This window comes from Pyrgilauda ruficollis, unplaced genomic scaffold, assembly GCF_017590135.1.
Source record: "Pyrgilauda ruficollis isolate IOZ18807 unplaced genomic scaffold, ASM1759013v1 scaffold1, whole genome shotgun sequence".
NCBI lineage: Eukaryota > Metazoa > Chordata > Aves > Passeriformes > Passeridae > Pyrgilauda > Pyrgilauda ruficollis.
Window position 1 is genome coordinate 18,185,338 of NW_024508100.1, and position 15,791 is coordinate 18,201,128.

The window sequence follows — 15,791 nt, forward strand, 5'->3', positions numbered from 1 at the left end:
TGCTTGTTTTGGAGCTGGTTTGCATCTGGTCAGCTCTGAATGTAAGCTGTGCACTTTACTCTGTCTTGGAGAGGCTGTGTAGACATGTGCATGCTGTATCTGGAAAGAGATGATGTTTTGCAGTATTGTCTCAGAGAAGACACATCATGGTGCACATTTAATTTTATGGTAAGAGATACATATACATTTTTTAACAAATTTCAGTTTACGTAAACCAAAGTGCAACACTGAACAAAAATGTTTATCCCAAATGTTTTATTCCATAAGTATCAAAAATACAAAAATCAGCTTTGAAGAAGCAAGCTACGCATATAGTGTGCTTTGTCATAGAAATAAGAAATGGGTGATGTGGCATGTTCTGTTCTATATCATATCTCTTTTATTCAGGCTCAGCAGTTCAAATACAAAGTAATGTTCCGAGAACCAGACACTTGGTGGAAGTTTAAACCAAAAGAACTTGAAAGGTAAGAATGTAAAGGAAAATAACATACTGGACAGTACAAGCTATTATTTTAAAAAAGGTGTCATTTAGTACAATGGCTAGTGAAGTAGCAAGATATCTGTCAAAATTTTTGTGATAATAAGTAGCTTTTTAATGATATTTTGTGGACTTTTTAATGTATTATGTATGTATTATAAGATCTGTCACTTCAGTTACATGCAAAAGGTACTGTTAGCAGTAGACACTGTGGTGTTTTCATTATTAGAGTTCTTTGCATGTAAGGTATCGTGACTGTTCCTTTGGGTCACTGTTCCTTTGAGGTTGCAGAAATTACGTCAGCTTGGGGCTTATTTTTGCATCCTGGTCTGTTGCTTTAGTTGAAGTGTTTCTGCTGTCATTGGATTTAGGGCAGTCAGCACCTTGTGGCCTAAGAGGGACAGACCTCTGTGCATCTTCATTGTTGCTTACCTCTTCTTTAGCAGGACCTTCTATTACTTAGGGCTGAAATCAGCAAGACATAAACCCTATGTAAGTGAATAATAAAACATAAGAAAACATAATGAGAAAATTGGCTAGATGCCATGTTCAAATGTTGTGTATCCAAAGTGAAGCCTTATGTCCCTCTGGGGAGGGACTACAGCTCTTTGATGTCCTTTTTATGACCTGGATGCTGGGACAGAGTGCACTCTTAGCAAATTCGCAGGTGATATGGGACTGAGAAGAGTAGTTTATTCAGCCTTAAGCACAGATCATTGAAGAAGAATAATTTTGTTGTTTTTAGCTACCTTCTGAAACATTATAAAGACTAAAAAGGATTGTGCAGGGATAGGACAAGCTAAACATCATCAAATTGGAGCTCAAGATTACATAAAAGAAAAAAGCCCAACATTTACTTTAAAGGTGGTTAGCTACTGAAAGAGTTCACCCATAGCGTTCATAGACTTTCAGTCATTTTGGATATTCAAAATCAGACAAAAAGCTCTGGGCAACCTGATCTAGCTGTACTTCCTCTGAGTAGGAGACTGAACTTCCAGAGGTCCCTTCCAACAGAAGTTATTTTGTGATTTTTGTTATTTTGTGATTGTCATCTGAATTTGCATGTTTAGCTGAAGGTTGGCTGCTTTTTAAGTGAGGTACGGTAGATTATTTTCCTTCTTAAAATAAAAGTTAAACTTTTTCTTCTATTTTTCAATTTCTCTTTTACTATCCTTGGCAAGATTCACTTGTTCTAGGTGGCACTGCAGCAGAACACAGTGCTAATTGGTGCTTAACAGAGTTAGGAAAATTTCTGGCCAAAGGGTGTCCAGAATAATAGGTGAATAGGTTTTCTTCAAGGATCAGTGAGTTCTTCATTTAGCATAACCAAGGAAAGACGACTGAATTCAGAAGTCTTCTGCACACAGTTTAGTATCCTGCATCACGTCAGGATCTGATATAGTGTGTTTTCTGAAACTTATTTGAGGAAGATGCATTATTAGAACAGTTTTAGGTTTTAGTGTTATGCAAAGCATCCAACTGCAGTACAGAGATCACAGGGTTGGAGAAGTGGAGCAGCAATCTGTCTGATGTGTCCTGTTTGCAACACCTTAGTGCACTGATATGGACAGAATTGCTGTTTCACAGCTTTTCATCTGGCTCCCTGAATTCTTTGGTTAGTCTTGCTGTAAATTTATTAAATTATTCTCCTTTGTCATTGTAATACAGAAATCTAAAATGGCTTTATTTTTGTTGGTTTTCAATTCATAGGAGAAACATTCATGGTGTATCTAAAGAAAAGATCAAAAGAATGCTGGAACGGTATGAACGCTGCCTTACTGTTAGATCAATATTGGACTCTTCAGTTCCAGACAAATCAGAAGCTGCTGGTTGGAGTGAAGATCCTTGTCAGGAGGAAAGTGAGAGGTTAGATTCTTTCACTAGCTTTGTAGCATCAAATAAAAGGCTGAAAATGTAGCCTTTTAGCTTCTTAGCAACAAAACCGGGTAATAGTGTCAAACGGTGAATGCATTAAAAGAGACAGTTAAGTAACACAAAAAATCCCTACATAGTTTTTTAATTTTTAAGAATTTCAAGATTTTCAGAAATGAGTAGTCAAGGGATCTAGTCAACTTTCCAATGTTTTGAAAGCCTCCCATTATGGCAGTGTTACTTTTCAAGAAGCCAATCTTGACTGACTTTCTGTTATCTTAGAAATGTGTTGTTGGATGTATGCTATAGATACAAAGCACTTAAAATCTAAAAATTGTTGTTTAGAAGAATGTTGTCCCAAATAAGAACAAATTACTATTTCCAAGTTTGTATGTTGATATTAGATTATATCTTGGTGGTAGAAGGTGAATTCTTTGTGCAGTAGTAACAGGTTGTACTTGCTCTTCAGTATACTTGATTTAGATTTGCCTAGGTTTCTGTTGGCTGTATCCAGGACTGTTCTGTAGTTGCCAGTCTGGATTGTGCTGTTTGTTGTAGTGCACAATGTCCTGCTCAGGAATGGCACTCCCCAGTTCAGTGCCCCCACTGAGACTCCCAAACCATGCACTGCTCATTTGCTCCCCCTTCCTCTTCCTTTTCCTGCTCCAGCAGCCACGTGAGGTGGTATAGAACAATCTCTGTGTTCTGGCCAAAACTAGGACACATAGGAAATCAGATTTGATTTCAGTTATTATTTCACTAGGGTTTTGCATGTGTGATGTATTTGAAATGATAATTAATGGAATGTAGTTGATTGTGAAAAATGGTTTGACAAGAAAAGGCACATTCTCTCCTAGTTAATGTCTAGACTGTCTTTAGGATTAAGCCAACAGGAGAGAGCAACAGTCATTAGATAAAAGTATACATACCAGACTTGCTGATCTGAATGTCTGTCAGCAAAGTGCTTTGATACAAAACTGAATGCTGGAAATGGGATAGGGGGGAGAGTGACTCCTGAGCAAGTGTTATTAGCCCTGTGCTCTAGTAAGAAGGGGATACTTACTAAAGAAAGTTTGTCTTTTCTTAGCTCCTTTTTTGTTGAAGAGTGTTGGAGTTACAGCTAGTTATAAATTTGGTTTGCTTCCACTAGAAGTCTAACTAGGTTAAACTCTCTAACTGGAGTTAAAAATGTGGACAAATGCTTTAAGAAGGTTTGAAATGGGTTTATATTTCATTCCAATTTGTCTTTCAGAAAGAGAGAAGCACATTCTGACGTAAAGGAAGAAGAATGTTTTACTTCTGAGGTGGAGCCTATTGAATTAGCTGAAGCTGATAAAACGTCTCCTGGTATTTCTCTAACATTAGAAAGTAGTTGTGACCCTGAGCATTTTCATAAAGAGGAAAAAGAAATTGAAAATGTCTCAGTGGAACACAATTCTGAGAATAGCACTGTTCAAGATGACTTGGAAATTAATTTATCAGATTGCACCAAAAGAGAGCTGCCCTTGGAGAAGAAAGAAGAAAAGGGATTAAAAACAGAAGAAAATACTGAAGCAGAAATGGATGAGGTTGATGTGATTCCAGCTGAAGAGGCTGTGAACTTACACACAGGTGGAGCTGAGGAACACAGTGATGACAACAGTCTCAAAGTTCAAACTGTAGTTGAACAATTGGGCAAAATATGTATGGAACCAAAATCAACACAAATGAGTAACACGGTGGAACCAAGCAGTTTGGCTTTTGACACATCAGGAAAACCAGAACTACTAAACTTTCTGGGTGACTGGCCCATGGAACAAACAATGGGACAGAGAGTCAAAAGATCTAGAAGATTAGAAAAATCTCCTCTGAAGAGTGATAAGGAAGGTGAAACTCCCAGTCAGCAGCATTCTGAGATAGGCAAAGAGCAGGGCCTGCCTGAGACATGTACTGTTGAGAAAGGACGCGAGGATGAAAAGCTACCCTGTAGCTGTTACTCTGTTAGTTCAGATAAAGTTACACCAGAATTGCAAATGTTAGGATATTGGCCTGTCTCAGCCTCCTTAGAACAGAGACAGCAAAGGTCAAGGAGAATGAGAAAGACAACTTTAAATCAGTGTGATGAAGATAGAAATATTGAAGATGACATTAATATGAATGCTCTTGAAACTGTACATGTGATTCATGGGTCACCTGTGAACACTGAAGAGCAACCAGATACAAGGAGTTTGCCTGTGCACCAAGATGAAATAGTAGCTAGTGAAACAGTAAGTGAGGAAAAATCCCAGGAAAGTAAGAGAGCAAGGAAACATCACAAATTAGCCCTCACTTTTACAAACAGTAGCGTGCCACATCCCAGAGAAGAGGACCATTTGTGTAAACTTAACCTGGCAGAAGAGAAACAGGAAACAAACTTATGTAGGCAAAAAAGTAGCCATTCACAGACTGAATCACAGGACTTCGCTCTCCTGTGGAGATTAGAAAAGAAAATGCTTTTTCCTGAGACGACAAAAATATTGCATGGCAGGTTAGATGGCTTCAAACCCAAAGACATAGGTAATGTCTCAGATTCTCAGGAAAAAATACCCTATCGAGTTACATATGATAAAAGTACTTTTGTGGAGGAAAGTGAGCTTGTCAATATTGATGAGTCTGAAAAACTAGATACACTCTGTAAGCTCTTTGAGTCTGTTTCATTTGAAGCTCTGAAAGATCTGTATGAAAGATGTAACAAAGACATAGACTGGGCCACAGGTCTGCTGTTAGACTCTGATGAAAAGTTACGTAAAGCTGTTGATACTGAAAGCTTTCAGGTAACTGAAGCTGGGCCAGTGGTCGCAGACCTTGATTTAAAGGCAAATATAAACTATGATGAGAATCTCAAAGACTGCAAACAAACCCCACAAGTACTTGGGGCTGGTGATACCTTTGAGACTTTAGAAGGCAAGGACTCATCACTCAGCATTGCAGAAAGTAGGGCTGCCAAGACAGCTGTGACAAGTGCTGGTGTTTCTGACTCGTTCACTGCTACCTCATTGGATAATTCAGTGGAACTGAAAAATTCTGTGGATTCAGCCCCTAGAACTAACACAAGCAACTCAGCAGCAGGTGTCATTGAGCTGTCTGTTTCAGGAAAGCAGAAGGGAGGGAGTGAGAGTCCTCTTAAAGAAACTGTAAATAAGCCATCGCTTTTACAACTTGATGCAGGTTTGCCTCATGATGTTAGCACAACTTCTACCAATTTGAAATCTGAATTAAACAATGAAAGTGACAATAACCTTTCAGAAAGCAATGCCGAATATTCCCAAGGGGCTGGTTTGTTACTGGAAATAGATCGTGCACCTCTTGTTGGTCCTCGGAGCAATAAAGAACTGGAGATGGATAAAGAAACTCAGGAGAATTCTGGGGAGATACATGGTAAAGAAGAAATTGACACGCCAAGCTGGGCTGCAACTAAAGCCAAGAGACAAAGCCCTATACCAGCATCACATGCAGCCTTCAGTATAGATTGCCTAGAACTAACATTGCCTCCTGAACTGGCACTCCAGCTGAAAGAGATATTTGGACCTGTTGGCATTGATGCAGGTATGATGAAATTATATATATGTTTTTATGAAAAAAAATTTTAGTAGGAAATCTTCCTTTCTTTGCCTGTGCTTTTTTCCCCTTCATGCTTGATTTTTATGGAATAGATTCCTGTAATTCTTCATTATAGTGGTGATTGATATTGTTAATGCAGAAATGAAACTGAACTAAGCATGGCATAAAATACAAGTGCAGTAGTGATACCTATGCCTTTGTCTTTTTGTTCATGCATATACTTCAAAGTAAGAGGAAAATATCTTGGCTTATTTGCATTCTGAGCAACAGGCCTTTGAGCTTGTATTCAAACTCTGAAGAGATACTCAGATGATAAGGAATATGCAAATTGTGGCTGATTAGGAAAGAAGGGAAAAAAACCTTTTGGCATCACTTAAATTGGGGAACAAGAAGATGGATGGTTAAGGAAGATGAAGTGTGGCTGTGTACTTAAACGATGACAACAGACCCGTCTGCTGGCAGATTATGGTTAAGGAAGCCATAAGCAGCTTGAACATGCATCTCAAAAGTTAGAGTGATAGAAAAAGGAGAAAAGAAAATAGGAGGAATATACAGCTTGATGTTTTTATGTCTTTTTTCCCCACACTTTTTCCCTTTCTGTGTTGTTTCCTTCTTTCATCCTGAAGATTGCTTTATGTGGAACCCTGGATACCTGATGTATTGGTGGGTTTGACTGCTGGCCTCTTTGCCTTGCATGACTACCTCCTTAAAAAAAAAAAAATTGTTCTTTATAGCAGAAAAGTGTTTTATTGTGCCTGAAGTATGTCCAGAATTTTCATTTGACGCATACATACTTCTTGTGTTTTTTATTTTTGAAAGGGTGAGAAATACCCTTTTAGGAAAAAGAGCTTTTGTTATGATGCCATGATAATTTCTGCTGTTTCCTTTAGAGTTTGGGTGGGATGCTTGGAGTTTGTTTCTCTGAGTTTGTGTGTTGGAAAGGAGGGATGTGACTGCTGTTGGGCTGTGGTGGGTGTGTTGTACAGAAAAGCAGTTGCCATGTGGATTGCAGTGGAACAGGGAATCACAGTTTCGTGGATGAAGTTGTTGTTTACAATTAACAATGGCTTTGTAAAAGAAGGGTCTGCTAGAAAAACTGAAAACAGGAGGAAAAATATTGTTGTCCAGGTAGTCATATTTCAACAACATGTAGTTAATGTTAACTTGTTTCTTTCCTACCCTTTTAGAGTTTTTGGACACCTGAAAACAATTTCTGTGGAATGAATTTTTTTGTTTAGAAGTTTTTCTCAGGCATGACCAGTTTATGTAGAATCTCTAAAATTAAAATTCATAAGTCTAGGATACTGTACTTTAAGTGCTTACATAAGTTTTTATAGAATGCTTTAAATGAATATATTCTCTTTGTTCCCCCAGGATCACTAACTGTTGAGGATTGTGTGGTTCATATTGATCTGAATTTGGCAAAAGTGATTCATGAAAAATGGAAAGAATCTATTCTGGTCAGTAGATTTCTTGCTTATGATACATTGTGGCATGCCTGTATTTTTTCAGACCATTTGTCTGCATATGTCTTGGTCTAAAGGTGTTATCTTTGCAAGAACAGTGATAAAATGTAATAGTAGTTTGTAAAATGTGTGGAGTGTATCAGTATGTCATAATCATTGGAGCTTTTGAAAGATGTTTTAAGGATGTCATGAGTGCCTCATCATGAAAACAAGATTCTTAAAAAAGAAGGATCATAGTGCACAATTTCACTACGAGATTGATGAGGAATTCCACTGGCCAAAAATCCTTATCCTTTTTTTTGACCTGTAAAAACAATTCTTTTATGAATTATTCTCTATACAAAACATCTCCACATGCAATAATTGAGATGAGCTCTCTAACCTGTGTTCCTTTACAGCTCTGTGAAACTTGGAATGCCTTTTGGCAAAATTTTTGTTTGGTTTATATAATTAAGGCTGTGAAGTCTTAGCAGTGGGGCATGGTTCTCTGGTTTGATGTGTTTTTAGAAAGATAATTCTAGCTTACAAATTTCACTTCAGAATTATTTTTCTTAAATATATTTCTTTTAAAATACTTAATCTTTGAGAAATATTGTGAGACCTTATTTTGAAACTGCTTAAATTAGAAGCTAATACTTGCAAAGTTTTCCTGCAAAATTAATAACTTATAACATTCATGATTTTACTATTTAGAAGCGTCAGAGGAGAGATGAATCATGTAAGTTGTCTGCAGAAGGTATGTCATGTATTTCTTTTAATCGTAAAAATACTTAATGTTCATTATAAAAGTATTTAATTATTTGAAACTTCAGGTTGCAAATACTCCATCCATTGAAAATGATGACTTTATTAGGCTAAATTTCACTGCCTTTGGATCCATTTACCAGTCTCTTATTATGGTGTGGGGGAGGGGAGAGGAGTTAATTATAAGCAGAAGCACTAGTTCCAGATAAAGCCTATAATTTTGTGTCGTTCAGAACACTTTGAGAAGCTCTGGTTGAAGCAGACAGCTGTTTGGTAGGAATTCTCTGTGGCAAGAAAAGGAACAGCTAGAGAATTACTAGCAGAGTAAGATTTCTGCAGGTGAGGAAAGGAGGTCAGGAATACAGCACAAACATGTTGTTTGTCAGAGCTGTTTTTAGCAGGAAGATGGATGCCTTGTTCAAAAAGTGTTAACATCTCTTGCAACCCAGTTTTCATTCTGGTCCCAGAAGAAATGTCCCTCTACGGCAGAACCCCACTGCAGACTTGGACTGCAATGTGGGTGCAAACTAGTGACCAAACAATGCTGTTGCCATTAACTTATAGAAGTAGAAAACCAGATTGTGAAGCGTCTGTCCTTAAGTTGTAGAAGAAAGGCAGGTAAACATACCAGTCAATAATTCTTTTATAAAAGCAAACAACCCCCCACTTAATGTATGTGCAAGGTGATTTATAGCTGTAAGATACATCTTAGCACTTGAAAATTTGGTGAGGAAGTCTGATGGTTTTCTTTTGTTTCACAAAATAAATAGTGATCAGACAGTCTTTGGAAAATGGAAGTGAAGAAGGTGAAAGCAATGTGATGGTTTCTGTTTTAGCATTAATAATCTTGTTTTAACAAAACTCAAACTGTATAGGTTGAAAAACTTGTCAATTATTTTGGCATTGCATGTATATGTAACCTAATAAGTGTTTTGTCACCCTACTTTTACTGCTTTTGAATGTCCTACAGTGTTTCAGCACATAGATGCAGATGACTCAGAAGTGCTGTTATCTCAGAATGAAGACAGCAAAATACAGAAGAAAAAATCGAGCTCGGCTGCAGACACATCTAATGATATACAGACAAAAACCCCAGCAACATCAGACGTTTTTCCATTTATGGATCACTGGAATGCTCAGATTCAGAAAGTTTCTCTCAGGCAAATAATTTCTGAAGAAATAGCGATGCAGGAGAGAGAGGACCTGGTATGGATAGCACCATTTTTTTAATGTGGCTTGGATTCATAACTGTTAGTGAAATAGAGTATGTCTTATTTGGTGACTCATCCCTGTGCTGCTGATTACAGCTTGAATTTCTGAGACAAATGCATGCCAGTTAGTATTTTTGATAACTGTGATACAGGAGTTTGCTTGAGGTAGATGGTTCTGTTTGAAAAATACAGTCTCATTTAGAATATAATATTTTGGTTGTTTCATAAACAGATCATGTTGTATGTCGCTATTCAGGTTAGCATTTGTGTTTGGTTGAATTGTTTTTTTGGTTGCTCAGCTAAAACCAAAGATCAGTGTGATCTTCCATGCTTTTTATTGTGACAGCAATATGAAAAAACTTCTTAGTTGGCTCCATGCCTTGTTTGGAAGTGTACTGAATTGGTTGTAATAATGTAAACATTCCTAACAGATGAGACATTAAAATAAGTACTTGAGGTTAATCTTAAAGAAGTTTCTGTATCCATTTCTAAAGTAACTCTTTAATAGATTTTTACTAGTTCTTGGTTTTCCACACAGAATTCCTGTACCCTGCCTGTTTGGCTTGTGCCTGATACTGCCCTCTACTGCCTCACTGATGTTCAGAACAGGCGTTCTTATTTGTAATAGTCTCTGATAAGCAGCTGTCCTAAAGTGTAGGAGCTCTGAACTGGTGTAGAAAGTTGTGTGAGTTACCCTGTACTTGGAAAATGGCTTGTGGATTCTTTCTTTGAACTGCATGTATGTGCCCTACTGATAACAGCAAGTGTCATGTCCACAGCTCTACTTTCAGTTTGAATTCATGGAGCTTGGCTTTATTTTGACCACTTTTTTCCTTTTTTTTTAAATCTGATTATTGGAACAATCAGTCCAATTGATTCTAGGCTATAATTATGTCAGCTTCTCAGATGACTTCACAAGAATATTTATTACAGACATCTTCAGATACATCAAACGAAAATTTTTTATGCTGCTTAATAATAAAGTGTTGTTTGTTTCAACACCAGGCCCTCAGTACAGAGAAAAGAGGTGGACTTTGCACAAGCTTAGCACTGGACTGAGTGGACTGGCAGGGAATAAATTCCAAAACCTAAATCCCTGCTAAAAATCCTCATTTAATTTGTCCAAATTATGAGTGAGCTCCAGCTGCATTACCTCAAAAGACTGCAGAGTTACTGCAGTAGTGTATGATACAGTTCACCTGTCCTTACTTTATGCTCAGTGTGGCAGGCTGATATGGCACATTGTCATTGCTGTGGGTGCATACTAACTGGCACATTGTCATTGCTCTGGGTGCATACCAACTGAGTAGATACTTTTTAAATCATAACAAATAATGGTAAAGTTGGATTGGCTCCACCTTTACTGTATTTTTTCCTAATGAAGAACTTGTAATATATTTCTTTTGTCTTCTTGGTAGAATCGTGTTCCTTCTACAGCTAGAAAAGACTGTGCTGCTAAACTGAAGGAGAAGCAACTTTTTGAGATGTTTCCAACTATTAATCAAAATTTCTTAATGGATGTCTTCAGGGACAACAAGTAAGAAATCTTTTTACTTCTTTGTAAAAATGGTACTCAGTTACAGTCATAAATATTGAGAGTTTAGATACTGCTAAAGAATGGCTTTTTCCAAAGTAGCACTTTTTGTTAATCTAAATAAAAGCTAGCTAGTCTTAAAGGCAAAAAGGGTATAAAAACTCTCAGTTTAGACACATTTCTTTTTAGGGCAGAATAGACAGTTTCTTTCACTGGGAGAAGAATGTCTCTTGCTATTGACCACTGCCTGACTGTCAGTAGAACTGCATATTTTCTTGAGAGCTGGGCTTTAAATCTAGTGGGAGAAATTAGTGGGTGTGGTAATAGTAGGATTGCAGGAAATGGCATCTGCCCAAGGGGAAAGCATGACCATCACCTGGTGTTACTTGTGAGTACTTTCCTGGTTACTACATCTGCTCTGAGGGAATGAGCCATCTCTCTGCCTTCCTGCTGACATTCTCTTTCTCTCTTCTGCATTATGTTTCTGGGATATATGTCTACCTTCTTAAATCCAAGTTTCTGAGAAGTAAACTTTTTTTTTCAAGAGAAACATGTTTTTTCATCCTTGGCCATTTGAATGTCTGTCTCTACATATGGGTTTGCATACCTACTTGTCAGTCATGCTGCTTGTCCAGGTTGTTATAAAAATCTTTCCTGTTTAGAATATATCCTTCATCCATTTTTATAATTCAAACATTTCACCATCTCATTTTTCACGTTCGAAATTGTCCTCATAGTGTTGCCTTTCCTAAAATCTGTCTTTACTTTTGATCAGTCTGCTCTTGTTAGCTTACTAAAGAGCAAGAATAAAGAAGAAAAAGGGCCTATTAGAAAGCTGTTGGCAACTGATGACTTAATTAATTAAATTTGATAACAAAGTTTGACTAAAAATACAAGGATTTTCCCTCATTAGGGTTTCAGAAAACTCAGCTAGTATTAAATTAATTTGAACTATCTAACCCTGACCAGAGAAGATTTAAGATGAACTACCTTACTCAGCCCAAAGAGCAGCATTTATTAGTATCTCTTTGATTAAGGTAGGATGCAATTTATTTCAGTTCTGTCATTTTCCTTTTAATGTTCAAGTGCCCCTCAGTTATGTTTCAGTCGACCAAGACTGCATGTGTGTGGATGCCAGTAATGCCCTACAAGGAGTCTGCAAGCCTTTCTTTAATAAGCTGGAATATTCCATTCCAGTGTTTATTTTAATTGTAATCTAGTAATGTAACAATATCAATGTTTGCTATAATGCATTTAGATAAATATACCAGCTATTAATATATATTTATAAAGTCACAGGTTTTATTCATCCTTTTCAGCTACTCTTTAGAACAAACTGAACAGTTTCTGAACTGTGTTCTGGAGGCAGATCCTGTACAAACAGTTATAGCTCAAGAAACTGCTCAGCAAAATGAAGTTGTTTCTTCCTACAGTGCTGCAAAGAACCGTGAGAAGAAGGTATTTATATTTTTTTTAACCATAGTTACAAACAGCCAAAACTCTGCTAATGAAAACACCCTACAATGCACCCCTAACTTCAACAACGTGAATTCCTACAGGCAAAAAAAAGTAAGGAAGAGGATGATCCTTTATGTGAAATGTTTCAAGACTTTGAGTATCCACAATATGATGATTTAAGAGCAGAAGCTTTTTGTCACCAGCAAAAGAGACAGGAATGTTTGAAAAAGGCTGGAGAAGCCTATCGCATGGGTATGAAGCCTGTGGCGGCATTTTATGCACATCAGGTAAACAAAGATGTTGTGCTTTTTGTCTGAACTTAGGGAGGTATTTAAACCCTGAGTTGGAAGTGATAAGGAAAACATTGTGCCTGCTAGAGTTGATGAATTTGGTCACTGTTCCCTGTGTGTTATATTGACAATCACAAGTAAATTTGCTTCCATTGGTAATGATACTGGCACAGGAAGCTAACATAACCAAATCTGGTGTGAGACCTCATGAAAGGTGATATCTAGTGTTTAGACACTCATGCTCCTTTGTCTTAGATCTCTCTCACATCATATCACATCCTTGGAAACACCAAGATTTGTGTCCAAGTGGTCTGGCTAGGTTCACTGGAGTGTGACATGGACTGCAACAAACAAAATTTTTTGAATCCTCTGTGTATGTTGGTGCTGAACTGTTCTTAGACACATCTTCTGTACTTTATAGGAGTCAGACAGGTGTTAAGATGTCATCTTTTGCCACAGAATCTTGTTTGCTTCATCCTCCATAAATCTTGGGCAAGATTGCTGCCTGCTGTCTTCACTTCCTCATTCTGACTATCTTTATGGCTACAGTCTGTCTTGGGTTGGGATAAATGAGGTGTGTATGTCATGCTTTTCACGATGCATCTGGTTATGGACTGTAGATCTGCTGCTGATCAGTCTTGCATGCTCTGGTGTTGGGCACAAGCTCTTTGGTCTTGATTCAGGCACATTTCGTAGTATGTACCAGTTTGAGTACTGCTGATCAGTGCTGTTGATCATACTCTTGCTTTTAAGTCTCATCTTTTCTTGTAATAAAGTTCCTCTACACTGACTTATTGGTGCTTCACAGGAGACCCCTCCCTTAACATCATGCTTAAAAAATGTGTTACAAAGAGCTTCAAAGACTGTAGTTTTCCCCTGATCTAATAGTATATAAAAATTGGGTAAGATTCACATTATAGAAGCATTTAATTCTAAACTTTGAATTGTAGTATGACAGAACAAAAATGTAATAATAAATCACTTGAATTTGCTTATTCAAAAAGCTTTCATGCGAGTGGTATAACTCTAAATGTTTAGATTGTTACTGTGCATGTAGGAAGTACAGATTATTATCAGTTTTTATAATTAACTTTTTATGGTTTTTATGTGTTGAAGTTTTGAGACAAAGACTTACAGGATTTTAAATAGAAATGTAATTTCAAGTACTGTCTTACTTTTGTTCTTATCCATAAGAACAAATACAATCTATTGTAAATCTATTGAAATGTATTTATTATATACTTTCCTTTAGGTAATAAAAAGGCAAACTAAGCTACCTTTATTAATAAAAAATACTTGCTGCTTGGTGGCCTTTGTCTTGGGAATCCTTTGCAAGTGGGTTATAGAGCTGCTGTCTTGGGTCTGACACTAACACACTTCAGGTGATCCATTTTAAGAAAGTGTAAGACAGATTTTCACTTTTGTTCTCTTGAGCCTGTATCAGTCCAATACCTGGAGGTCCTTCATTCCTTTTTAGACTGTGCCTTACAGATCTTCAAGGACATAATTTGTTGCTTTGATCTCTCAGATATTACCATTGCAAGGTTCATGGGAAGGAGTTGGTACTTGTTCACTCTGTAGTAAGGTGACTAACTGTACTGCTCCTTGCCCTCATTCCAGAAGAGACTTACTGACCTTGTCAGTCATAAAAGATGTCAAAAAGTATTAGGAGAGATGATAGACATTATTATTATTATTATCATTATCATTATCATTATTATTATTGTTTACCCTTGGCTTGTCTGAAATTTTGGGAATGCATTTGGAAGACTTAACCTCAAATAACAACAGTCAGCAGTCTTTTCCTAATCTGTTAGGCAGTTTCTCTGACACTGTTTCATTATAATTTTAGCAAAATACTTGCGGGAAATAAAAAAATCTCTTGTTAGGAAAATAAATCTGCAACTCACTATGGAGTGTAACTTTTTAGCTTATATACAGACCTTATGATTTTGTGCCTTTTCTGCCTTTTTTTTTCCTCCTGGTAAGGCTTTTGTTATAATGTCTTCTTTGTGCCAGCTTTGAGTAGTTTCTCACAAACAGATTTAATGAAATCTTTTTGTGACTAGGACTCAATGAGCATCTTGCAGAAGTTCTGCTAGAATTATAAATTTTACTAGTTCAAACTTGAACTAAAAACACCCTGCCAGTGCTGTCATTTTGAAACCACTGACCAGTGTGGAGCTTAAATTATTTCTCGGTGTGTAATAGTCACTGTGCTTATGAATAAAGGGTCGCCTTCATGAGCAGAAGATGAAAGAAGCTAACCATGCTGCCGCTGTGCAAATCTTTGAGAGAGTAAATACTTCCTTGCTGCCTATGAATGTGTTGGATTTGCATGGTCTCCATGTGGATGAAGCTGTGAATCAGTTGTCCAGAGTACTGCAGGAAAAAAGTGAAGGTAGGGTTTAGGTAATAATTCTTACCCCTAAAAATGATTCTCATTTCTATTAAGAAATCATGATACATGGCAATATTAGAGGGAAATGAATGTGCTTTAATAACACGTATGTTAAAAACAACTAGGCTTTGTGTTGTCTTGTTTTCAAAGTACCCCAGTGGAATTGTTTTTCTCTGACATGACAATGATTCTTGTTGCTTTCTGTCTCGTCCCCCTCCCCCTGCTTCTTTGTAAATCTTCTTCCTTGTGTTTTATCCCTTTTTATTACTACTATTGGATATTTGGTCTGTCCTTCATGACATTTTTTACTGAGGTGATGATGCAAACATATGTATCCCTATTGCATTGCTTTGTCACAACTATGTGGCTTTTATAATCTTAAAAGAAAAATTACTACATTGGAATTCTAACAACAGTGATGATATTGTCTTTAACTTCTACATTAAATTGTGAGATTGGAGTTACCTTTCAGAAACTTCTGTATCAGTTTGTTGGCAGCACAGCTTGAGATCAGAATACTGCTGCTTCCAGAAATGTCATTTTATGCAGTTTTGCTTGAGAGCTCATTTTTTCTCATAGTGGAGAGTTCAAGTACTTCATGAGTGTCCATGCTGAAAAAAGATATATTTTCTGCATTACTAGTTTACCCTCTAAGTTTAAGCACACTGGGAATGCTTCTGCAAGGTACTGCCACACAAACCTGATTTTTTGAAGCAGCTACACCACAGAGTATAAATAAAAGTATTCAGTGGGGCTTT

General features: G+C 37.1%; 1 protein-coding gene across 7 annotated transcripts in view; it reads left to right on the forward strand.

The window, feature by feature from the left end:
- The window catches only part of N4BP2 (NEDD4 binding protein 2), a 36,133-nt gene that overhangs the window by 14,250 nt on the left and 6,092 nt on the right, over nucleotides 1-15,791 (forward strand). For 5 of the 7 annotated variants that reach the window (XM_041459108.1, XM_041459192.1, XM_041458958.1 and 2 more), the window contains 10 exons: nucleotides 388-464; nucleotides 2,189-2,344; nucleotides 3,603-5,914; nucleotides 7,304-7,389; nucleotides 8,089-8,131; nucleotides 9,110-9,345; nucleotides 10,769-10,887; nucleotides 12,204-12,342; nucleotides 12,444-12,629; nucleotides 14,865-15,033. In XM_041459108.1, coding sequence (XP_041315042.1) covers nucleotides 388-464; nucleotides 2,189-2,344; nucleotides 3,603-5,914; nucleotides 7,304-7,389; nucleotides 8,089-8,131; nucleotides 9,110-9,345; nucleotides 10,769-10,887; nucleotides 12,204-12,342; nucleotides 12,444-12,629; nucleotides 14,865-15,033 — 3,523 coding nt within the window. Of the gene's footprint in view, nucleotides 1-387; nucleotides 465-2,188; nucleotides 2,345-3,602; nucleotides 5,915-7,303; nucleotides 7,390-8,088; nucleotides 8,132-9,109; nucleotides 9,346-10,768; nucleotides 10,888-12,203; nucleotides 12,343-12,443; nucleotides 12,630-13,053; nucleotides 13,207-14,864; nucleotides 15,034-15,791 lie in introns of those variants that run through there. The other 2 variants (XR_005954480.1, XM_041459362.1) reach the window with 2 other exon arrangements.